Source organism: Balaenoptera acutorostrata, chromosome 4 (genome assembly GCF_949987535.1).
Source record: "Balaenoptera acutorostrata chromosome 4, mBalAcu1.1, whole genome shotgun sequence".
Taxonomy (NCBI): Eukaryota; Metazoa; Chordata; class Mammalia; order Artiodactyla; family Balaenopteridae; genus Balaenoptera; species Balaenoptera acutorostrata.
In genome coordinates this window covers 120670250-120696213 of record NC_080067.1, presented here as the reverse complement: position 1 = coordinate 120696213, position 25964 = coordinate 120670250, and the positions used below count along the sequence as shown (strand labels likewise).

General features: G+C 33.6%; 1 protein-coding gene across 1 annotated transcript in view; it reads left to right on the top strand.

Moving 5' to 3' along the window:
- ROBO2 (roundabout guidance receptor 2) overlaps positions 1-25964 on the top strand; it is a 573165-nt gene that overhangs the window by 449250 nt on the left and 97951 nt on the right. Inside the window, exons 6-8 of the mRNA XM_007164107.2 lie at positions 355-482; positions 5003-5014; positions 24512-24636. Coding sequence (XP_007164169.1) covers positions 355-482; positions 5003-5014; positions 24512-24636 — 265 coding nt within the window. The remainder of the gene's footprint in view (positions 1-354; positions 483-5002; positions 5015-24511; positions 24637-25964) is intronic.

Genomic DNA, 25964 nt, shown 5'->3' with positions numbered 1-25964 from the left:
ACAAAATATAACTCACCAAGACACTGAAATATACAGTTTTCTTACTATCTAAGAGCTACCAAAAAAAGTCAAAGTGTTAATAATGCCTTTGATAGTTTTGATGCAGCCAGAGTTGTATACATATCTAAATTATCGGTAATTGATAATCAAGCAGCTAGAGATAAGATACAAAATTAATGATCTTATTAGCAGTACCTTTAATCTAAGCAATTGCACTTTATGGCTGAACGTTGTGTGTGTGTGTGTATGTTATTTTAGGTAAAATACAGTATAAGAGAAAAATGAAGGTGAATACTTAGTGTTATCTAAATATAATCAATGTTATTTAATAAAACCAATTCATATTCTACACAGGTATGACATCAAAGATGATTACACACTGAGAATTAAAAAGGCCATGAGTACAGATGAAGGCACATATATGTGTATTGCTGAGAATCGGGTTGGAAAAGTGGAAGCTTCTGCTACCCTCACAGTCCGAGGTAAGAGACTTAAGATGTGAAATACAATTGAACCAGCAGGCTAATATTTGGTTAAATTGGTAAGTGAACTCACAATCAAAATAATAGCTTACACTGTTTTATTATTACATTAAAATGCCTAGATTTTGTGTCCTGTCTATTTTTAGTTGAAATAAAATTACTTTCAAATTTGGGTTTGAAGGGATGATCATTTGAAGTGATTAATTTTTATTTAATAAATAATAGCTAATGTAGTTTAAAAGTAAATCTTAAAAATAGGAAAGATTTGCACTAATCTTTTATGTTTCCAATGTTTTGAACTATGTACTGCTTTTAAATGTCACTAGTTTCAAAGATACTTGGTTTTCTGTTTACTAGATTGTCACTTTATACTAGTAGACTTTTTTTGAAATTCTTTTTTATTTCAGCATTCAAAAAGCAATCTAAAAAAGCTAACACTGCTTCCAAAGGTGAAAAATGGACACAAAGGAGCTCCCATGTTGAGAAAATCTGATTTAGAGAGTGATTTGTGAAGTTCATTCGCCTTAAAAAATTGAAATAGTCAGTGCCGCTCCTGTAATAACTTTCACTTTCTGGGTGTCATGCACTTTCTCAGTCATGGAATAATGTTCGTTTATAGACTCCCTGCAATTGCTTATAAGTGAAAGAAAGCATTACTTAACCCTACAGTGAACTAGAATGAATTAACTATCTTCCTGGTGGTGCATGTTGATCCACATGAGTGAATTATATAGCCCACGGTACCAAGTAGTACCAAGTACACAGCTACACTTACTCTCGCCAGGTAGATATTACCCATGGCATTGTTTACACTCACAGAACTTCAGAGATAGGCAAGTACATCCATTGCTCTGTCTTTCAGCCTTTCTTCCAGTACCTTAACTGATGCCTCCTCCTCCCATCCCTCGTGATAAGGAAGTTGGCTGCATGTTTATATCCATGTCTCACTTGCATCTCACCCTGTATAGTCAGACCTCTTAGCCTTGTGCAGCTTTGCTTGCAGAAGTTTTCATAAGATTAGGAGAAAGTCTTGGAGGAATTTGGATTGGCAAGAAGTGTGTCAGGGATTCTCAGACTGGTCCTCTAGCTGGTAAGAAAAATGATTTTTGCCAGATGTATGATTTGGGCATCATATCATTTAAAAAAAAACCTTCCTCCAGGTAAATATTAGGAGACATTTACTCTGGATACCTAGAAAAAGAACTGGTGAGTTCCAGACTTCTCAATCACTTCATTCCTATTCCACTTAATCCATTTTTCCCCCATCCAGATATTCTAGTGTGGACTTAGATATAAAATAAACTTAGACAAAATTAGCAAGCTAGTTGCTTAAAAAGATTTTCATTCCTCATTAGTTAACAGATCACAAAAAGCTATGATGATACACCAATTGAATATATTTACTGATAATATATGATCAAAATCTGATTTGTAAGACACTTTAGTATAGTTAACCTACATTTTCTGGTAGGTGATTATATATTTATGTATATTTGTTTGCTTTTATCTAGTCAGTCCTTTGCAAAAGCAATTCACTTGACCATAATTCCCCCAAAGTTTGTTTGTTTGTTTTTTCTAAAGTGAGTGGAAAAAGAAAATAAACAACTAACCAAGAAATGTTCCCCTCAAAAAAATATTTGCTGACTAAACAAATGGTGAGAAAATGCCAGGAGTTGTTTGTTTGTAGAAGCAGCAGGGTTCCTTTTATACTTGAATGCTTGGATGAATGAGATTTGAAGTGGTCTGTTTGCTTTAAAATCTTTCCCAGCTAATTGTTTTCATAATTTGTTGAAAGTTTCAGGTTTACCATTTCATTTAACAAAGCATGCTACTCCTGGATGGATGTTTGAAGCTAATTTACAAAACTAATAGAAAGAGTTGTTTGTTTTCAATAGGATTTTTTTTTTAAATCAGCAAACCTTAATGGTCTCTCCCCTAATCTGTGTCCTGTAAATAGATTAGAGCGTTTAATCTGTGTAGTATGCATTTCATCTAAGACTGAAACCTCAAAAACAGGGTTAAAGAATTAAAATCTCCATAATATAATAGAATGTGGAGTAAAAATTGTTTAAAAATACTTTTTACCATTAGGAAAAGCGGTTGGGATTTCTCATACTAAGAGGTTAAAGGAAAAAAAAAACATTATCTACGGCTTATTTTTTTTACACTCATTTTTCTATGCACATAAATGAAATGTTCAGCCCTTCTCTGGATTGTTTTATTAGAACAGGGTCAACTGACCCAAGAGGCCACATCCATTTTCATCCATTTAATGCAGGGACACAGTTTAGTTTAATTTGCTGATTTTGAAAACATCCACCTGCTGGGTTTTTTTTTCAGGATGAAATGTTGCTATGTTACAAAGACAAGTTTTATTGTGATGTTTCTGCTAAAATTTGATCATGATATTCACTTTAGCCAATTTGGGAAAAGAAAAAGAAGTTTTATAATCACAATCTGAAACAAACTTACTCAATTGTTTTCCACTTCAGAAATAGGGTGAAAATAGAGTATAAAATTAAACTTAACAGCAAGTAGCTCCCTTTGCTGACTTGACAAACATAAAATTCGAAAGAAATATTGCTAGACAATAATAAGCCTCCTAGCATTTATATTCTAATCAAATATTTCATGATCTAATAGAACTTTTTTAAAGTGGCTCCAAAATGAGTGAACACAAACTGCACATTCGTAAACATATTTTTTTCCCATTTTTCAGTTGCTTAAATTGGCTTTGCATAAATCAAGGCTTCATTGGGAAAACTATCTTGGTTCTAGAGCAATAAAGCTTTAATTTTTTTGGAATTTTCCTAGACTAAGAAATATATTTTATTTCTTTAAAACGAGATTTCTCACCATGTTTTTTTTCCTTTTCTCTCTTTACAATCATAGACTCAAAATGCCTTTTTGTTTCTAAAGGAAACATTATGTTTCAGATTCAGCTGGAGGTGACACCTGAAAAATGCAAATTCAAAAGTGGAACACAAAGTACTTTTACTACTAGACATTGGCAAAATCAAGAGAAATCTCATCAGTTAGAATAAGGCACAACTTCATTATGTTAGTCTGTTTTGTTCTTAGTTGTTATTTTTGTGCCCCCCCCCCCCGCAAAAAAAGAAAGAAATTATTGTGCATAGTTCAACTTACTTTCTCCCTCTTGCTATAGTAAACCCACTATAGACTGTAGGACACACTAGAGTCTCACTAAGCCAGAATTTTCATTCAGCTGCTATAATTGCTTTAGTCTTCTTTGAGTTGTATTACCCCCCTTTAATTGTGAATAATATTCTAAGACCATGAATCTCATAGAGAAGAAACTCCAATATAGTTTCAAAGATTGCACAGAACTAGAATTGTGATGTATTTGTTGAGTGAATGAAGGTCTATAAATATGGTTTCAATGGCTATATCTATCTCACCATGCCAACAAGTCATCAAGACAAAACTACTCATAAGTTCGAGAGTTACATTGTGTTCACACTGGAGCTTTACCCACTGGGGTATGGGTGAAACACTTGTTTGCTGAATAAATTTATATTTTGAAATGTAAGATTTAATAAAAGTTCAAACGCTACTAAATCTATTTCTTCTTCATTTGAAAATGGAACCACATGTTTTATATTTGTCCATTGCTTTTATATAAAGTGGTTTACTATCTAAATTGATTTGGCATTATTCTTTTTAAAGAAAGTATTATTAAGCCCATGTGTGTCTCTTACAGTTTCTGTGCACTAAAAAAGGGGGCAGTCTATGACAACTGATTTTAGTGATTGAAAGTTATAGAATAATAAAAAAAAATAATAATTTGTTGAAGCAGCAGTTTGAAAGCCATTCTCAGTATGAACAAGAATCTATTTGTCAGTCATTGTTTCCTGCCCTCCGCCAAAAAAAGAAAATAGCTTAACAGTAGTTAGAGAGCTACTCAGTTGAAATCTCTAAGGATGTTCCAACCTATCTGTTATATTTTCATCTACCCTGTCCACGGATGAAAAGTGATGTGATCTTAACTTATTACTGGCTGAAACGCAGCGTCAGGGGCTTTTCTGTAGTCCTTGTAATGGTTCTGACTAACCATGCTTAAAATCCAATTGCTATTTAAATCAGACAGCAAGGCCTTCTTTTATTGACATGACATTTGCTAGTCTGTGACTTGAATAGTTATATTCATCAGGTTCTTAACTTTGGGGTAACACAAGGCTGTTTAACTCCAAAAAGATCTTTGAAATAATAACTAGAGTAAATGATGATGACAATAAGACCTTATGTAAAGTATCTCTCAAATTGCTTAGAGTTAATCTCGGTGTGCAAAGTAATTATTTTCTTAGAGTTCTATTTATAATTACGTTCAGTTTTTATCAAACTAGGACATCCTGTTCATACTTGAATAATGAGACTAGAAATCACCCTACTGTCCATACTTAAATATAACATTACACATCATGCATTCTGATAATTTTCTTTTCTTTCTTTTTTTTTAATTTCTTTTTTATGTTCTCACCACACCATTGTAATGTCTACAGCTCGCCCTGTTGGTAAGTAGCCATCCTTCTATCCATTTCGCATGGCTTTGTACAATGCTTCATAGCTCATGCATAGTAGGATATGACTGAATGAAATACATTTGTTCACCCCTGTTAAAATATTACTTGAGGGACTGTCTGCTGTAAAAGTTGCTCCTAACTTTTTCATCACTTTACTAAACCATTTTGTAGTGGCCTTTTGCTACTTAGCAATTAATAGGTAACAATTTTCTTGTAAAAGAATATATGAATGATGAATATTATAAATTTCTAACTTTTCTTGAGAAAAATACAATACTTCCTTTTTCTTGTGTGTATAAAATATTCAATTATTAGTTATGTTTGATATTCATTAATATAAAAGATTATGAACTAAATTAAGAAGTTCTATTATTTTATGCACTTTTATTTTAAACTGCTTAGAGTCTCCGCTCTGTAAGGGTGTTTTTTACTGCTGCATACTTATTATCTGCATGCCTACTTAAAATTTAGTAGAATGCTTCAAGTTACTGTAAGTTGATGCTTACACTAAGAGGAAAAGGGAGGGATGAGCCGTGTTCTTTGGCATGAAAAGTTGTTTGAATATATCTTATTCTTCATTTGGCTTTGCAAAACTGAAGTTAACAGCTTGCGCTTGCAGTAATTTAAGTGGTAATTATTTGTAAACAAAAATAAAATATTTTCCAATGTATTGATAAACTTTCTGCATCTCTTTTAAAGTTTTGCTTAACCTACCAAGAAATGTGTTTGAATAAAAGAAATCTTGGTAATTGTGTTATAACTAAATAAATAGATATATGCATAAATGGATGGGTGGGTGAATGAATAAATTAATTTAGTACATTGCTTCTTTAATATACCAAGAGACACTTTAATAAGTTATTCAATTTGACACAGCTTTATAAATGGTCCACCTAACTTCAAAAGCTTTCTTATTATACTGGCTTGACATTGTTGACATTTGATGTGTAGTCATCCAGACTCATAACATTTTTCCCCCGTTGGTTGAAACATTCACAAACATTATTGTTATGTAATGTACTCTTATATGGATAGCAAATACAATAAATAGAACTTTGGCTTCCCAATCTGAATTTCTGCTCTGCCATTTCTGAGCAGTACTTCCTTTGTCAGTTATTCAACATCCCTAATCCCTAATCACTTCCTCTATAAAATGGAGAGAAAAGCCCTGACGTATCAAAACTGCTATAGGAATGAATTGAGTTCAAAATTGATCATATATGTGAAAAAGTTTTGTATGCCAACATTTGTTAACACGTTCCTAGTTTCTGAGACATACATTATTTCACATTTCAGTATTTTTGAAGTATACTTGTGGCTTATGATCAATTTGAACATAAACTGCAGGCATTTTTTCTTAAAACACAATTATTAAATTGATCATGCTTTTTACAATTACTGCTGTTAGAAAATTAAAGAATATACTATAGTTTTTAATTTTTTTGCATTTGTAAGAATTCATATTAATAATAACTTTACATATCTATGGTATGACATCTAAAATTAAGAAGTAAATGGGAAAGAATAAGATAATAACTTCATAAATTAACAGGAAAAATCACATTTAAATTATAGATCTTTATATACAGAAGCCTTATGCCGATAAACCATGACCGCTTGATTTGTATTATTCCACAAGCTCCCGGAATATAGGACAATATGTTAATAATTTCCAATATATTAAAACTCACGAATAAAAATATACCTTGTTTAGAAAATGTGATATACACAGAGTATTGAGATATATTTGTCGCCTACAAGGCATTGCACAAGTTATTTCTGTCTTTTATTCTTTTTGGAAATGATTTCTTAAATTCCCATTGGACTGGAACTAAAGAATAGCTTCTTGACACATTGTACTTTATTCTGGGAAAGTCTGTCATTTCATAAATCTTTCTTAAATGGCTTATGACAGTGCTCAGAAATATGAAGAACTATACTTTAAACTTGACAACTACTATTAATTTGGGAAACTGAATGTTTGATATGCTCGTATTGGATCACCAAGGAAGAGACTGATAATGAGGAAATTAGCCTGCTTTTTCTTTGCATCAACTTTTTACATCAATTTTAATTCAGGAAGTATAGCTATGCCAACTTTTGTTGTAAGGTGAGAAGCTACAAATTAAGTAAAATCATGAATTAAATATTCAAATAATAGAAAACTATATTAATATTTGTTACTAGACTAAAAGTTTTTTAACTTTGAAGCTCTTAGCAATAGCATAATCAGCATTCTACAAAGCAGAAACCACAGAAGGGGGAGAAAAATCCACCTTTTGATTCTAGTATAAAATATGTGAAGAACTATGTACCAACTATGTAAAATTTAGAGAAAGTTCAAGGGGTAGTTCCTGTCTAAAGCTTTTAAAAGAAAATTAGAAATATATGCATATTCTGGAATACTTACAGATTCAGAAACCAATCACTACATTACATACCAGATGAAACTTGATTGTCTGTGTGGAAAGCCAATTTAGAAATCATTTTAAACCACCAAACTGGATGACTCTTATAAGCTGCATTTGAGTCAAAGAATTGGAAACTCTATGCAATTTACAGTTGGAATAAACACCTTCTTGCCTGTACTTTTGAGAGTGTAAGAAAACTCTTGATTTTGAGGATCATCAATGTGGGAAGTCCTACTGAAAGCAAACAATCACATACTTGCCAATGGAGCAAAGTAGTCTCCAGATTTCACTTCCTCATCTGCAATGTCATCAACACCTCAGAAAGAGTCCTGGAATCTAACTTCCCTAGTTGCTCTTTACCACAAAATCTATACAAATGCCACTTTGATCATTAAAAATCCACCATCCCTTCTTGTGGTTTTGACTTTTTACTGTTCCAAAGGCATTCTTTATATGAGAGCAAAAGTACATCCTAGGACAGAGTTAAGTCTGAATGCTGAAATATTCATTTGTTTGTTTGGAAGACTCTTTTGATGAGGGAACTGACAGAAGAAAAGGGTCTAAATAGAGATAAATATCTTGCTTCCTATACCCATCTGTCTTATTTTCTATTGGAATTCTTTCCCAAGCTTAAAAATAAAAAAGAACATCTATTTTGGAGATGGGCAACACATTTTTTCCTAGCAGCAACTCAAAACATAATGAGTAATTTGGAAAAGGACTGTCAAATCTACCAGCTGCCTTGCTTGTGAAGCTGAGGCCTGCTCCATTTTGTGTCATGTATACCATATGCTAGATGGTGATTGCCTCCAGTATGGAAACTAAAAACTGAGTATATCAGGTGAAACTCATTTAAAATATCAAAAACAAATTGACAATACACAATGTTATGGAAACTTCCAATTATTTCCTAATTTAGTAAATCAAAAGTATGTTTCTTTTTATAGAATATAATTGGCCACACAAGAGTGTATAAGTATTGAGAAATATATACGTTTTTGGCAAAATTCCCATCTTTTATTATTATTATTATTTTAAAGAAGCAGCCACTATTCTAAACAGAAATCTATAGGGACATATTTTTTCAATCTTTTAACTGTTTAAACACAAAAATTAACATATCTTCATTTTAGAAAGTTCTCTTCTGAGTTGAAGTGGAGTTGTTTTTATAACATGCTCTGAAGCATTTTATTGAGGCCACCAAAAGATCCAATAAAAAGTGAGTGACTGAAAGAATTCATTCAGGAAAAAATAGAAGTCAGATAATGCTTTAAAAATAATGCAACTGGTATTTTCAACACCCCTACCCTCCACCCCACCTTGAAATTTGGAAAATTTAATGTGCTGGATTATAATTCAACTTAATATTGGAAATATTACAGTTCTTTAAAAATCAGAAACTAGGTGGATATTATATATGAATCCTTTCATGTCTAGATCCATTTTTGTGCAAAAGGCATCCTGAGTGTATCTTGGAAGGAAACCTATACTTTTATTCTCTTCAGCCTTTCTTGTTTGGGCAAGGTGTTACCCCATGACCTGAGGTGATCACCTCTCTCCTAGGAGCCCTTGATGTTTCCTACACCTGGCGCTAATTAGCTACTTTATGCAGTGTCCCATTTAATTTTTATTAAGCATCACATTTTTCATTGCTCCATATGTTTTGATTAAATTGTAGGTTAAAAAATGCATTGTATTTTGTCTTGTATATTCTAACAGAGTTTCCATAATGTGAAACGTTTAAAATATCTTTAGCTAATAGTAATTTTTCAAGTGAAAAACAAGTAGTGGTTACTTCTCATGCTTGGCTGGTTTTAGTCACTGACTTAATTCTTTTGGAAGCACCTTGTGTGTTTGACAATGTCTGTTCAATGCCTCTAATTTGAAGGGTAGGTATGAAATTATTGAGTCATACTTTCTTTTCTCAGACTTTGGTGAAAATGTTTTATTGTTTTTGTATTGAATGGTACTGTAGGGAAGGACAAGGCTTACAGAATATTTTTATCCTCAGCTGGGATACCATTTTATGAATACAAATATGAATACCAATGTATTCCCTTCTTCCATAACTTTGCTGGGTTATACCTTGGGCCTGATCACCCTGTGTCTAATGTTCCTAGGACAGCACAACCCCTAGAATCTGCAGATTCATCCTTTAATTTACTCTATTTCAAAATGGTTTCTTCTGTTTTATCTCTGAATACTTTTTCTGTCTCACTTCTTTTTCTCAAATACATCAGTTATATTGGCTTTCCTTTGTCTCAGTTCCATATTTGTTAACTTCTCTATAATAATTTTGAAATCATCATTCTTTCACATTGTATTATTTCTTAATGCCTATTTATCACCTTCCTAACTTTTTCAATTGCAGTTATCATTTTTTCTTATTTCTAAAATATATTTCTTTAATTTACTTTAACTTTTTGTTCACTTCCTTGATAAGCTTGAACAAAGTATTCTTCTTCACTTGTGTTTTAATGCCTTTACCCCTTTTTGAGATTTTTTTGTTTGTTTCTTTTTTAAAGAGAGGCCCTGTTGTACATAATTCTATTTAGACTATGGACAACTATTTATTCTAAAGTATTTCTGTGTTCCCTTGGGTTATTTTTGGGCGATATAAATGCTTTATCTCCCTTTGATTAATTGATTATGTTCTTTTCTGTCATTAATTAGTAAGTAATTAGTTAATATACAGTTTGCTTTATTTTATTTTATGTAGATCCTGTTTTATTCCCTATTGGATTATTAATCATCTAGTTAACTGCTGAAAACTAGGGTTTACATGTTTGGAGAAGAGAAAGTGAAAAGTATCAGGGTCATTCAGTAACCTCTACTTGGACTCTTATCTGGAATATTTTTTCAAAAAACATGCTATTTTCTCCTTGGTAAGCTAGTGATTCTAGTAATACACAGCACACCACTTTATGTTACAAGCTCTCTGTATTCCATAGGAAACACTCTTCATCTTCCTTCATACTCCCTGCTTTGTAATGAAGATGGTGTTTAGGTATTCTAGTTTTCTACTGCTGCATAACACGTTACCACAAATTGAACGACTTAAACAGCACCCGTTTTTTAGGCCACAGTTCTGTAGATCAGAATTCCAACCAGACTCAACTCGGTCCTCTTTTTAGCACCTCACAGGCTAAATCAAGATGTTGATCAGGCTGAGCGCTTCTCCGGAGACTCTCCAGAAGAATCTACTTCAGAATTCATGCAGGTTGTTGGCAGTATTGAGTGCTTTGTGGTTGTAGGATTGAAGTCCCCATTTCCTTGTTGGCTGCCAGCCAGAAGTGCTCACAGTTCACTTGCTAACCTTTGCACATGGCTGCCACAGCCTTCAAAGTCAGCAGTGATCCCTTGAATCCTTCAGGGGCTTTGCTTTGTATCTCTCTCACTTCCCAGTCTGCTATCAGCTAGAGAAAATTCCCTGATTGAAAGGTCTTATTTGATTGGGTTAGACCCCTAAACTAATCTTAAGGTCCCTAAGACCTATCTTAAGGTCAACTGATTAGTTACCTTAATTACATCTGCAGAATCCCTTTTGTCACATAACATAACATAACCATGGGAGTAACTCCATGAAGGGAAGGTCATGGGGGCCCCCTTAAATTTTCGCCATCCATAGTAGGCTTGGCTTTTTCTTTCCTTCAATACCTTCTCTCCAGACTTCTTAATTTTAGTTGGTTATCTGCAAAGTCATGTCTCATATTTCCCAAGTCTCCTTCTTGACTCTAGATCTCCTTTCTTTCTATCAAAGGATCATGGAATGGGCTCTCACAGTATTGACAGAAAATTTTTGTGAAATTGGCATTGATAGAGGATTGTGGATGGGGCTAGCTGTTGCTCACCTTGCATCCTCATTTTCCTCCGGATTTAACCTTGTTTGGCAGGGGTACTTCACAATTTGTGATTTGAGGCAATGGTAGTTTTTCCATATTATTCATTTATTTTGTTATGTTCAATAGAGGAAGGTGGAGCAATAAGCCTTTACTCCATTACTCATTAATTTTGGGGTCTATCCAAATCAAAATAAAATAAACACTAAATTTGTTAACTTAGTAGTTAAAAGTACTATAAATATCAAATATCACAATAATGTAAATGTTCTGGCTAGAAACAGTATTATGAGATTAGTATTAAGAGATTTCACTGGCTATTGCCAGAAAGAAATAGCATCAATATTTTAGTCACACCTTCTTAGAAAGTAAAAATTTTCACTTTTATAAGTTATAATAACTTGTTGACAGAAAGATATCATCATATCTATTTACATATGTATATACTGTAAAATATATATCATGATGTGCATTACACCTAAATATTATATGCATGACATTTGAATTACTGCACTACTTATTTAAACATATTAAATGTCACTCAAGGGAATAGTACATAATTAGATTCATTAAAAATATATAAACTACCAAATTAAATTAAATTTTGAGTTAAAATACATCTGAAAGCTTTTTTAAATCTCTTATGGCAAACATGGCTTCCCAGATTCACTGAGGCTATTATTTTCATCTCCCCTACAAAACTATTAGCTCTTTGTCAGTAAATACATTGTTGTATTTATCTTTCTGCTGCCTCTAGGTCTAGCATAACATTTACATGTGGGAGGGGCACGCCAAATGTTGGTGCAGTTAATTGATACACACATATGCATACATAGGTAATACTTGCCTAGAAAATGTTTATGCAAGCAGTTTTAAATAGTGCTATAAAAAGATTAAGCAACATTAATGGTAACAGACCAATCATATAGTCCCCATTCTGCTAGTAGGAGATAAAACACAACAGAAAAGAAGGCACTAATGAGTTAGGATGGTGCCTTACTAAGCGTGTAATTAATGTTATTAAGAAACATTGCAGTTGCATATTAAAATTCCGTTAACTAAGCAGCCCTTCAGCTTCAGTACATTTGTTCCTTGCTTGCAAGTTTCCCCCCTTTTTTTTTCTGATTGGCATCTTCATGCAGTCTTTTTCTAAAAAAATGAGATAATGGGATGTGATCAGCCTTTGTGGTTTAGCTAGAGTGCTGACATGACAGTTCTGGCAAGTTGACAGGTTAAGTGAGTGAAAATGGATGTCTTGTCTCACCATTTACATGAAGAGCCATTTTTAAGCTATAGTTTTCCCTCCTCACCTCCACACTTACAACCTCTTCTACCCACAATACTGAGAACTCTAGTTTTCCCAGTTAGTATCTGGAGAGGGTATTTTTCACCACTACTTGAACTACTTTTCTTCTGCTGGTGAAAATGAGATCTTTTTCAAAAATAATGTAAATATTGCCTCATTTAATGATTCATTAGTTTTTAAATTAATAGTATTTTTCTTGAAAATTAACAGTCCCTTAAAGAAAACAAAATTTTATTATTTTATTTCCTACTCAGTATTTTAGTTCGGAAAGCAAAGTAGAGAAGCAAAGCTAGATTGGTGAAGGACAGTATAATATGGGAAAATGTGATTTACAATTCAGAATTTGTTTAAATTTAATTTTTTTCTTAATTTGTAACTTGTAGAATTCAAAAGTTTATGAAATTTGCATGTTAGATTTCAGAATGATTTCCTATAGTTACATGATTTTCTGTACTTGCCTATAATTTAAGTGCAAATCTGAAATATAATAATATCTAAAATGATCTGTAAACATATCCAACTTAGATACTTTATGAGTTAGCTATTTCATTTATTACAATATAGAAATATTTAATACCATTAGAGGATTAAGTTGGACTTGCTAAAGCCAGTAAAGACCATTTACACAGAAAAATACATGGTTCCACCAATATAATCCTTCAGTTTAACAAACAGACTTACCTGCTTTTCTAAAGGTGTCAGTGAAGCCAGGTGATGGTAATGGTGCATTGGTGCAGTCTGGAAAACTTCTATCTCTAACATAATGCATGTATTTTTCCCTCTGTGAGGAACAACCTCACACCCTTCCTTTCTTACTTACTTAATCTCAAAAGAACAAATCTCTCTCTCGCTCTCTCTTTTTCTCTTTCAATGCTTTCCCCAACTGTTGGAGACAGACTGAGTCAAGTTACTCTCGTAATGGTGGGACATCCTGTATTACAGCAATTACCATGTTCATCATGTTGTGTCATGATTGATTGTTTGCATGTGAGTTTCCTCTGGTAGGCGGTAAGTTCCAGAGAACAGAGATTTTAGTACCCTCAGACCCTGACACCATATAAAACCAGTAAATGTTTGCTTAAAATAATTAAATGCTATTATGAGTTAAAGTGCCAACAAACATCTGAATTCATTTCTAGTACAAATTTATAATAATAAATTATTACTTTTATATTTATTCAATAATTTATTATTATTAAATAATAAGAATTTTATTTATTTATTTGTTATTTTTTCCAGTAATATGTTGCCTTAAAAAAATTAAGGTCAGATATGGCTATGTGATGAATTGGGAGATTGGGATTGACATGTATACACTAATATGTATAAAATAGATAATTAATAAGAACCTGCTGTATAAAAAATAAATAAAATAAAATTCAAAAATTTAAAAAAAGTTGGCTATGTGGTGGAGCTGTTTATTATAACACTGTTTTTATATGCTTGCAGTGAGATCTAAATGTGCAAGATATTTTGAACCAAATGAGTTTATCCTTTTCAAAGGCATTCTATTTATTCTAGATAATTGTAGAATTATTTCATTTCTTATATTTACATTGCTCATTTTCAAGGAGAAGCATATTATCTGTGACTATACATTAAAGAACATGGTTTTAATCACTATCACAAAACATACACATACTTTTTTGTGTGTATGTCACATTATCACCAAAACTCAGTACCTTTGACTCTCTTTAGAATTGCTTTCCCAGTTATTATAAATGTCAGTTGAGAAGGCCACTTACATTATTTTATAGTTATACTATATAACACATTTGACTAGCTTCATGGCCTATTTTAGTCATCAGATTTTGAACAACCATGAGTTACTTTTAGTTTTCAATATTATATGAACCTTCAAAAATTAGTCTTCCCACAGTCAATAAATTCCACAGCAGTGGTTAAAAAATATAAAGAGTATAGCTGCAAAATTGGAACACGTCTTTACTCATACAAGGATTGAATGCAGTTTGTACATGCAAGGGCTCTCATAGGTGGAGAGTAGAATATGAAATCTAAATAGATGAAGAATCTAAAGATTTTGATTCATTTCAGTCATTTTATTTTTTTGACCACTATACTTTCCATATTTATGAGAACAACAGACTATTCAGTAGTTTTACTTTTTCATTTTGACATTAAGAAAGCATATATATATATATATATAACATATATATTGAGAGAGAGATTATTAGATTATTGTTGAAAAAAGGTATAGATATTGGTTTTTGTTATGGAATAAGAATTTTTAATATTAGTTAGAAGTAAGGTACTGGCTGAGAAAGAAATCACAGCACTCATCCAGAAGAGTTATTGCCATGGACTCAGTAAGAAAATGATTAATTGGAAAGGTAGGTAATTTAACAATTTGATCGTTTATATTCCTGAAAAATAGTGACAAATGAAGAAAATGTGATTAAGTGGGGTTTATAAAAATGATCATTTTAAATCCTATATCCCTAAGTTATATTTATCATTATAAATTCATTACTTCCTCTGAAATGGATTATGTGTTAATAAGTTTCAAATCAAATATTTTTATGACATTATGCATTTTCAGTATTATTAACAGAAATTCTTTTGAAATCAAGTGAAGTGTTAAATAGTAAAAATTCAATAGAATTAAATAAGTTGAAGAAACAATCATTTATCAATTAGAAGCCAGCCTGTTCTGATTACTGAGTAAACATTCATCTCTTGCTCCTGCTCTACATTTCATGTTAATGAAATGAATTTTTGCTATTTCTTGTTGCTGAGGCTAAGCCTATTAACTAATTTTTTTTGCAGGAACTTTTAGAATTGGTAAACATTTTTATGTTGTTTTTGTCACTCTGGGGTGGTTGGCTGCTCATTTATAGTCTTTAAGTTATAGATTTTCATTTGGTATATTGGGCATTCTTTACAGAGGGGCATATAAGAATCAGTTAGGAAAATTTTGCAAACATATTTTCTTTGACTTCTCCCCACCCAAATTACTATAATAGTGAGTTACTGTCACTGGTAAGAATGCATCATATTCTTTAGTATGATGAGATGGAAAAAAACGAGAGTATCTGCTTTAAATCAAGAATTTTATTTAGTGTTCACTATTTGGAGATTTTCCAGGCCAAATAAAGATACCATTTCATTGCAAAATAGTAGACAGCACACCATACCACTAAAGGTTTACAATGGAACAGAAGAATCAAGGCACACAGGGGGAACAAATAGAGAAACAAGACAATACAAGCAAGGGCAAGTACCTTAAGTGGGAAGAACACAAGAAAAGTACAAGATTAGAGTGTGTTCAGGTTAACCGTTGTCGACAAGGTGGATCAAAGGATAATAGATATCAAGATGGATTAACCACTAGAACAAGCAAATAAGCATGCAAGTGATTGAAAGTAGACTGGTCTGCTGAAATGTTGGAGCTAGTTTGGGGACAGGTGAGCATCAGGATGGTAAAACCCTGGGCCAGCTGATGGAAGACAAAATGCTACACAGAGGAGAATGATTTGCAGGCATTGCAATGGCAAGCAATAGAAAAAGCACTGTAGGTTTTTGAATAAAGAATCACTTGAAATAAGTATACTTAAGAAAGGTTGTACTTATAGGTGGCGCAGAAAGAGCAAGATTATAGGTTTTATGTACTTTAACAATAAAAGCAATTATTTAGGAAAAACATGTTATGATTTTAACAACATTATACCATATTGGAAATTATAGGATATCATTCTTACCCTTCAGTTTGGTAATAGACATGACAGATTCTCAGTTAGTCATATGGTTTGAAGTAAACCATATGTGTTTAAGAGTTCCAACTATATCAGATAGATCAGAAGTCAAGTCCTTCTTCCTATCTATTGATTTAATCTTTAAAAGCCTTCATGAGATTCAATTTTCTGGTCTTTATATCATAATGATAGAAGTTAAGACATAGGGCTCTTTGGATATTAAATGAGATAATGCCTGTGGATGTTTAACACACCTCCTGGCACTTAATAAGCACTCAATTAATTTTAATTATTGTTGTTGTATTAAGCAGTTTTCAACTTGCATATCTTTAAAACAAGCAAATGATGGAAGAATGTGTGTTTCAAATATGCTTATAGAATATATTATAATTTAATAAGCAAACAATATTAAATAGCAAAAAAATTTTATACTTGAGTTTAGGATACAAAGTTCATAATCTTTATTGTCACAGAAGAAGAAGCTTATTCACTCAGGTGCAAAATTGTACCCAAAGGAAGAGCTGCTGGGTGTGCCTATAACCACCCTATCACATATTAATGTATGCAACTTCTTCATGACTGTCTCCATGTTCATGTCTGCCATGGAAAGTCATATTTTCCTGTAAAAACAACTCTGAACATGATGTGATAACCTTTAGGGTTCCCCATCCCACATCTCCAAGCCCACCTCATGCAAGGCCTATGCTTCCTACTCGTGTTCAGCCATCTGATTTCCATATCACCCACTCACTCACAGCAGCGGGCATTAGCGTAACAGAGCTGTAGCGTGACTTTGATTGAAGCCAGCTTGGGCTGAATGCAGTATCAAAGCATAACTTAGCAGAAATCAAATCTAATTTACTGCACATTGTATTTAAATTCTCAAAAACACAGTTTTGGGTGAACAGTACCAGACCTCTAATCTTTTTTTTTTTTTTTCCTGTGTCTTCTTCTAAGACCTTTTATTTTATTAGGTCTTATATTTAGTTTCTTGATAAAATTTCCTTAATTTTTTTTAACATCTTTATTGGGGTATAATTGCTTTACAATGTTGTGTTAGTTGCTGCTGTATAACAAAGTGAATCAGCTATATGTATACATATATCCCCATATCCCCTCCCTCTTGCGTCTCCCTCCCACCCTCCTTATGCCACCCCTCTAGGTGGTCGCAAAGCACTGAGCTGATCTCCCTGTGCTATGCAGCTGCTTCCCACCAGCTATCCATTTTACATTTGGTAGTGTATATATGTCAATGTTACTCTCACTTCGTCTCAGCTTACTCTTCCCCCTCCCTGTGTCCTCAAGTCCATTCTCTACGTCTGTGTCTTTATTCCTGTCCTGCCCCTAGGTTCATCAGAACCACTTTTTTTTTTTTTTTTTTTAGAGTCCATATATATCTGTTAGCATATGGTATTTGTTTTACTCTTTCTGACTTCACTCTGTATGACAGACTCTAACTCCATCCACCTCACTACAAATAACTCAATTTTGTTTCTTTTTATGGCTGAGTAATATTCCATTGCATATATGTCCCACATCTTCTTTATCCATTCATTTGTTGATGGACACTTAGGTTGCTTCCATGTCCTGGCTATTGTAAATAGAGCTGCAATGAACATTGTGGTACATGACACTTTTTGAATTATGGTTTTCTCAGGGTATATGTCCAGTAGTGGGATTGCTGGGTTGTATGGTAGTTCTACTTTTAGTTTTTTAAGGAACCTCCATACTGTTCTCCATAGTGGCTGTATCAATTTACATTCCCACCAACAGTGCAAGAGGATTCCTTTTTCTCCACACCCTCTCCAGCATTTATTGTCTGTAGATTTTTTGATGATGGCCATTCTGACTGGTATGAGGTGATACCTCATTGTAGCTTTGATTTGTATTTCCCTAATGATTAGTGATGTTGAGCATCCTTTCATATGTTTGTTGGCAATCTGTATATCTTCTTTGGAGAAATGTCTATTTAGGTCTTCTGCCCATTTTTGGATTGGGTTGTTTGTTTTTTTGATATGTAGCTGCATGAGCTGCTTGTAAATTTTGGAGATTAATCCTTTGTCAGTTGCTTCATTTGCAAATATTTTCTCCCATTCTGAGGGTTGTCTTTTTGTCTTGTTTATGGTTTCCTTTGCTGTGCAAAAGCATTTAAGTTTCATTAGGTCCCATTTGTTTATTTTTGCTTTTATTTCCATTTCTCTAGGAGGTGGGTCAAAAAGGATCTTACTGTGATTTATGTCATAGAGTGTTCTTCCTATGTTTTCCTCTAAGAGTTTTCTAGTGTCTGGCCTTACATTTAGGTCTTTAATCCATTATGAGTTTTTTTGTGTGTATGGTGTTAGGAAGTGTTCTAATTTCATTCTTTTACATGTAGATGTCCAGTTTTCCCAGCACCACTTATTGAAGAGGCTGTCTTTTCTCCATTGTATACTCTTGCCTCCTTTATCAAAGATAAGGTGACTATATGTGCGTGGGTTTATCTCTGGGCTTTCTATACTGTTCCATTGATCTATATTTCTGTTTTTGTGCCAGTACCATACTGATTACTGTAGCTTTGTAGTTTAGTCTGAAGTCAGGGAGCCTGGTTCCTCCAGCTCCGTTTTTCTTTCTCAAGATTGCTTTGGCTATTTGGGGTCTTTTGTGTTTCCATACAAATTGTGCAATTTTTTGTTCTAGTTCTGTGAAAAATGCCATTGGTAGTTTGATAAGGATTGCACTGAATCCTATAGTATAGTCATTTTCACAATGTTGATTCTTCCAATCCAAGAACATGGTATATCTCTCCATCTGTTTGTATCATCTTTAATTTCTTTATCAGTGTCTTATAGTTTTCTGCATACAGGTCTTTTGTCTCCTTAGGTAGGTTTATTCCTAGGTATTTTATTCTTTTTGTTGCAGTGGTAAATGGGAGTGTTTCCTTAATTTCTCTTTCAGGTTTTTCATCATTAGTGTATAGGAATGCAAGAGATTTCTGTGCATTAATTTTGTATCCTGCTACTCTACCAAATTCATTGATTAGCTCTAGTAGTTTTCTGGTAGCATCTTTAGGATTCTCTCTGTATAGTATCATGTCATCTTCGAACAGTGACAGTTTTACTTCTTCTTTTCCGATTTGGATTCCTTTTATTTCTTTTTCTTCTCTGATTGCTGTGGCTAAAACTTTCAAAACTATGTTGAGTAATAGTGGTAAGAGTGGGCAACCTTGTCTTGTTCCTGATCTTAGAGGAAATGGTTTCAGTTTTTCACCATTGACACAGACCTCTAATCTTAATTGACCTTTTTATATCTGGGTCTAGTCCTCTGGAAATCACACAAGGTACTTTTCTTAAGGAGCTATTGTTTTTAACTAGTACATGTGTAATTGAACATTGAATTGTGCCACTCTGTTTTCTTCATTTCATTTCTTGTTATAGCTGAAGCAATAAAGTATCGTCACTTAATAGGTTAAGCAAGTCGGTCGTTACATCATAGTTACAAGAGATTTGTCTAATGCTTCAGGTTTTAGAGAAGACATAAAAAATATGTATTTTGTAGTCTTCTGTCTTAGAAATATATGAGAATTGCCATTTCTATAACTAGCATATTCTTCTGGAGTTTATAACTCAAACTCTTTAATTCACGTTGGGTTTAAATATGTGTTTTGGATTGTCATCCTGAGGACCTAGTTGTGTTTTTTCATATTTAATGAGACCCATCATAGAAAATCCATTTTGTGTATAGCACACTTTGTGCTATCGTGCTGTGTTGATAAAATGCCACCTCTCTGCCTACTCCCTCCCATTGGTGCCATCGGCCAAGTACTGTCTTTTCAAACCATTTTCAGTGCCACCTGGCAGAAATACTGAAACTGTGAAGTGTTATCAGAAGAAGTATTGATGCAGTTTTTCATTTTAAAACCTCAAAAATAAATTCCTTCAGCTGATATCCCTTCACAGAAGATTACAGTATAGGTCTTGGGCAGAGAAGGAGAGTCTACAGAAGTAAAAGTGATTGATGCAGTTGGTTTTGGTGGCTCAACTTCAGATGACAATAAGAAAAAAATGTATATTTTCAGAGACTTGAATACTTTTAAAATCTTTTGCTTTGTTAAATGCTTTAATATCTTTATTTTTTAATTTTAAAAATGAAAAGGTGATTCTAGTTTCAGCAAGATCAGTGTGATTTAATTTCGGGTGACAAGAAGCAATTTGGTACATTAGAAATACAGTGTATTTATAGTAACTTGGAATAAAAGTACAGTATATATAAACATCACATGAAAGGATATTTCATAGCATGAATAACACAAATGCTGATAGCATTTCATTACTAGTCTTTAAAACTTCATTACTGAGTAAAAACTCAAGAAACTTTGATTTCCTTGTCTTTTAGATTATATCATCAGTGGTAAATATTGCACTGTGATATTGCAGAATTTCTTTGTCCTTTAAGAATTCTTATGAAATATTATATTTAGGTGCTACTATGAACATAGCAATTCTCAACTGGATTTGCTGTCCCAACTTGCTAAGATTTTTCAGCCTCATATCTGCCTTTTCTCTTTTAGGAAGAGCATTCTTTCTAGAACACAACCTTATTATATCTTTCTTGCATAAGCATCTGTGAAAAGATCTCCATACTTTCTAGGGCAAAATTTAAGCTCCTTTAGCATAAATTATCTCACCCTACCTATGTCACTTCTGCATCCCTGATTTTATTTTTAAAATAATTTATATCCTCCCAGCACATCTGCTTCCACAGGTCTCTGCCTGTGTCTGCCTCTCTCTGTCCCAGGTGACCTGAGTCCTCTCCATCTCGTGAACTCTTACTCGTGCTTCAAAGCACAATTCAAACATAGCCATCTCCTGGCATCTTTCCTCTTTTTTCCTCAGCAGTTACTTGATCTAGTTTGTGCACTTCCACACTTTTTCCCCTGATGCCCCCTGCATATTTCTATTACTATACAAATCATATTCTGCTGTATTTGTTTTTATTTATTCATTTAATAGGAAGTTTCTGCCATAGGCTATGAACAATTTTTTATTCTGTTTTCTATCTCCTGTACCAAGCAGAATGTATCATAGTTTGTAGCCAGTCAATACATTTTTGAACGAGCAAATAGATGAATCATATCTTTTTCAGAAAGTGGATTGATAGATGTGGTTATTCGCCAGTCCTTATTTTGGGGGTTATGTTTTAGCAGCTGTGTTAAAATTGTAGGATCTGGATTCCAAAAGCATTTTACAAAATCGCTCATCTATCCAAAGGTTTTTGAAAGCTTGAAAAATCAAATTTAAGAAGTCTATAGTTTAATATTTAAAGTACAAATGGTAATTTTACTGAGATAGATAGGTGATAGATAAACAGAGTTAGCATAATATGCTTAAAACTATAAAATATGTTTTCATTGCTTTCATTTGATGTTTCATCTGATGATTTTAATCATGTGTATTCTCAGTTATTACATTTTTTTTTTTTTTTTTTATGTGGGATCTTCCCGGACCAGGGCTCGAACCCATGTCCCCTGCATTAGCAGGTGGATTCTCAACCACTGCGCCACCAGGGAAGCCCTCAGTTATTACATTTTAAAAATTATATAAAGAAGGATTTTATGGTTCATATGGGGCTCTAAATTTTTACTAACTAGTTTTACTAGCTAGTTATGAGAGCCAATTCAAATTCTTTCTGGTCCAAAGCAATACAGATGAACTAATAAGCTGTGTATGTGATTTTCATCAAAGACTGTTAACTGATTTTTACTATATTGACTTTTATTTTAGTTTTTATTTTTGATAATGAGGTACAAGCAAAGTTACTCAGTACTTCTTACTTAGTGTCCATGTTGGCAGTAAACTTTTTTTCATAGAATTACTAAGAAGTAAAGAAATATACATTGATCTTTAAATTTTTTTAATGTATATAATTTTTCTTAGGTATTACAGATGATAGAGACCAATCTTAAGTATTTTTGGGTATAACTATCAGTGGTTTCACATCTCTATTGAAAAATGGACACTGCAGTGTTTTAAGAGTCATACCTAAAGTAATTTTGTAATGTTGATTTAAACTATCATTCGTATTAGAAAAAAATGGAACAAAAATCAATGTATCTACTGATACAGTGGAATTGTGTAGAAATAACAAGAAGATCATAAGAAGCAAGTAATCTCCTAAAAATACAGGGCAACATAAATCACGTCCTGTTCAAATAGATCCATAAATCTGGGTTCTTCATCCTTTTAAACTGAGTCTTCTATTATCTATAGCTGTAGAAGAAAATTTCACTTAGTAGATTTATTCCTTCTGTCTCTGAGGTGTGTGTTGAATGTGTTGAATTAGGAGGCAGTATAATAGGACACCAAAAAGTAAGCCACTACAAATCTCTTGAGTTTTTTGAAAAAATGCTGCTGCTGTTTCTATGCTAGCATTCTTGTAAGGATGAGTAACTGGTTGCATGTTTGAGGATACCCTACATTTACTCCGTTCTTGGACCTACAGTTATGTACTCCTAAAGGACTGAAAGAATTCTGGGTAAAGGACTTTACCGAATGATGCTTGCTGTTAAAATTCTTCAGCGCTCAAATTTTAGGACTGTGGCCATGTACACTGGGTTCTAAAAATTCGAGTTCATTTTAAAGTTTTTTTCTTGGTCTTAAGTTTTCTAGTATAAGCCAGGAGTTACACTGGAAACAGATGATTAGAAAAGTCATAGAATAAACATGCTGTTTTCTCTTCAATAGGCGTGGATTTTAGTATGAAGAAGATGTCCTTGTGAAAACGTCCAGTTACACAGTCTGCCGTTTTTCACTTTCTTCTTTCTCTTTATAATTTGCCCCAAATTTAAATCTGAACTTCCTTACCATTTTTACCCCATCCCTTTATTTTCTACTGGAGCTCCTTGTACCTAGGTCTCATTATTTTTGCCTACACCATTTTACTGGCCTTCCAGCCAGCCTCCCTACTTTATTCACTGATCTGTCTCGCTCACAATCTATATACTACATTCATTAGAGGGTTAAAGCTTCCAAAATTTTTGCTTTACATTTATCACTCCTCAGCTTAGAAAGAGTCAGAATAAAATCCTCAGTTTGTCTTCTCAGGCCATTCTTAGACTGGATACAAATCTATCTTTTGTAGCCAATGCTGTTTATACAATGGGGACTTGCCATTCCTTTGGGATTACACACTGTATGCTAGATGTGTTCTTGCTTCTTACACTTTGCTCAGTTAGCTCCTTGCTTGGAATATGTTCACTTCTCCACTTCTCTAAATGCCACCCCTTCCTCCAAGTCTCCATAATGTCCACCTCCTGCATAAAGCCTTTCACAGCTACCGTAACACAAAGGGATCCCACTCTCCTGAAGTCCTATCACACTTATGATGTGTACTGTAATTTAAGTGCTTCTCCTCTGTGCTCTGAGAGCACCTCTATCATTGAACTTATCACAGCCTTAGAGAATTGTTGTTTTAATTTCGCTGTTGTTGTTGTCGTGATGATCATGTTTTGTATTTTCTCTTAGACTATGAGTACCTTCATGGCTGCAGGGTAGATGATTTTGTCTGTGTATCTTTAGTGCCCAGTAGGGGAACATAGTAATTGCCAAATGCTTATTGATCTAAATGAAATGAATTAAATAGAATCAACCACTTTCATATGTTTCTTTATATTGTTAGTTATCTTTGTATGTAATTCCCATCTCTTCAGTTCTTTGATATTTTCAACACTTCAACTCCTCTGGTCTAGAATATCAGCAGTTTGAGAATAGGTATCATATTTTTTTCCTTCTGGTATCCCTGTGCCCAGTACAATGTCTTGCAAATATTACAAGAACAATTAATGTTTGTTAGTAGATTGATTTCACAGGAAGGAGATATTTGAGTAATGCAATGCTTCGTTTTCTCTCTTCATTCAAAACACAGAACCATATTGGGAAACCATGTTTTTTCTTAAAAACTTTAGAATATCATTACAAATCTATTTTCCTATGAAAGTATAGGGGCTGAAGGGTTTACAGTGTACATTTAAAATGTGTCTACGAATACATTTACTTCTTTCCTCACATTTGATATAGTGCTCTTTTTCTTTCCCCATTGTGTTTTGAGAAATACTTTAAAAAAAATCAAAAACTGTAGCCTCTGTCTGGCACTGAGCAATCCACCTAGTATCAGATTTTCTCTTTGATATATTTTTCTTTGTCAACAGTTTATATTGACACACTTTCTTTCCTTTTAAATTATAGCTCCTCCACAGTTTGTGGTTAGGCCAAGAGATCAGATTGTTGCTCAAGGTCGTACAGTGACATTTCCCTGTGAAACTAAAGGAAACCCACAGCCAGCAGTTTTTTGGCAAAAAGAAGGCAGCCAGGTGAGTGTAAGCCTTGACTGCTTTTCTGAAATCTCTGAACTCCCCGTCTCTAGTGATCCTCAAAGTTTGTCTTTCCTTTCTTGTTGTCAATGTTGAATTTATTTTATTTCTGAAAAAGAGACCAATTAATTCTAAAATTAGCAGGAGTCAGATGCTTTAATATAACATTCTTTTTTTCTAGTGTTAATTCTCTAATATTTTAATCTTACGTCAAATAGATACAATGCAGTGTAACCAAATTATCTGAAAAAGTCCTACCCGTAGCTGTTTAAAATCTCCTAACAGAAAGGTAAGTTTGCTTTCTTGCATTGAGCTACATTGGGATAAGTAAGTGAGTTAGTATATATAAAGCACTTAGGACATCCTGGGCAAATGTAAAACAGTCAAAAATATTTCCATTATTAATCAGCCTAGAAACTAGTTTCAAACCCCTTTCATAGATATGTAGTATAAATACCTTTTCTTTACCGTTAATTTAAGCACGCTTCCATTTAATAGTAGGAGAGATATTTTCTATCATCATCCCTTCTGGATTCCCTCATAGTGGGGTTAGACAGGAAATAGTACATTAAATACCAGAAAAAACCAACACTTGTCTGGTCTTTGCTGTGCCCTGGTTTGTCCTCTCGGGGCCCTCTCCGGGCAGCATGATCTCTCAGACTCTGCTAAAAGCGAATTGAATGCACCAGTTTTCTCATTTAGAACTTGGTCCAAACTTGGACAAGCAGAGGCTTCTAGGTTCTGAGGCAATGAGTGGAACTTCCAGCTTAAACCAGATCAGAAATTGAGTTCTTTGTCTAAAGACTTATCTGTGCATTCCTGAGGGACCTAGAGATATTTTCGTTCTAGTCTCTCCAGAAGCATTCCGAAGGAGGCATATAGTTCGCAGGAGGAGACCTACTGGTGTTCCTTCTCAGCACCCTCTGGTTGTTAGTCTAAGTTCTGGAAGAATTTCCTGGGCAAACACGGAAACCATGATTAAAAGTCTCAGGCAATCTAAAAACTTTGCCAGAGACGGAAAATGCTTTAGACTACGTTAAGAGAACCTGTTGATCAAAACTCGTGTATGATTATCTGGGTAGAGAGACATCAAGAAGTTTCACTCAGCCGTCATTTTGCATTGTTGTGAATTCCTATACAGTTCTGTACCACCCGAAGCTAGCAGTTTTAACATCTCAGTATGGACGGGCAAATTATCTTTCTTCCTTTCCTCAGTGCTCTTTGTTGGATTCACTTCCCCCATGATTTGTGAGATGGAAATATAGTGATGAGAAGGATAAGGTAAAGTTCTGGCCACTGGCTTATCCCACATCAGGATTGTTCCAGGA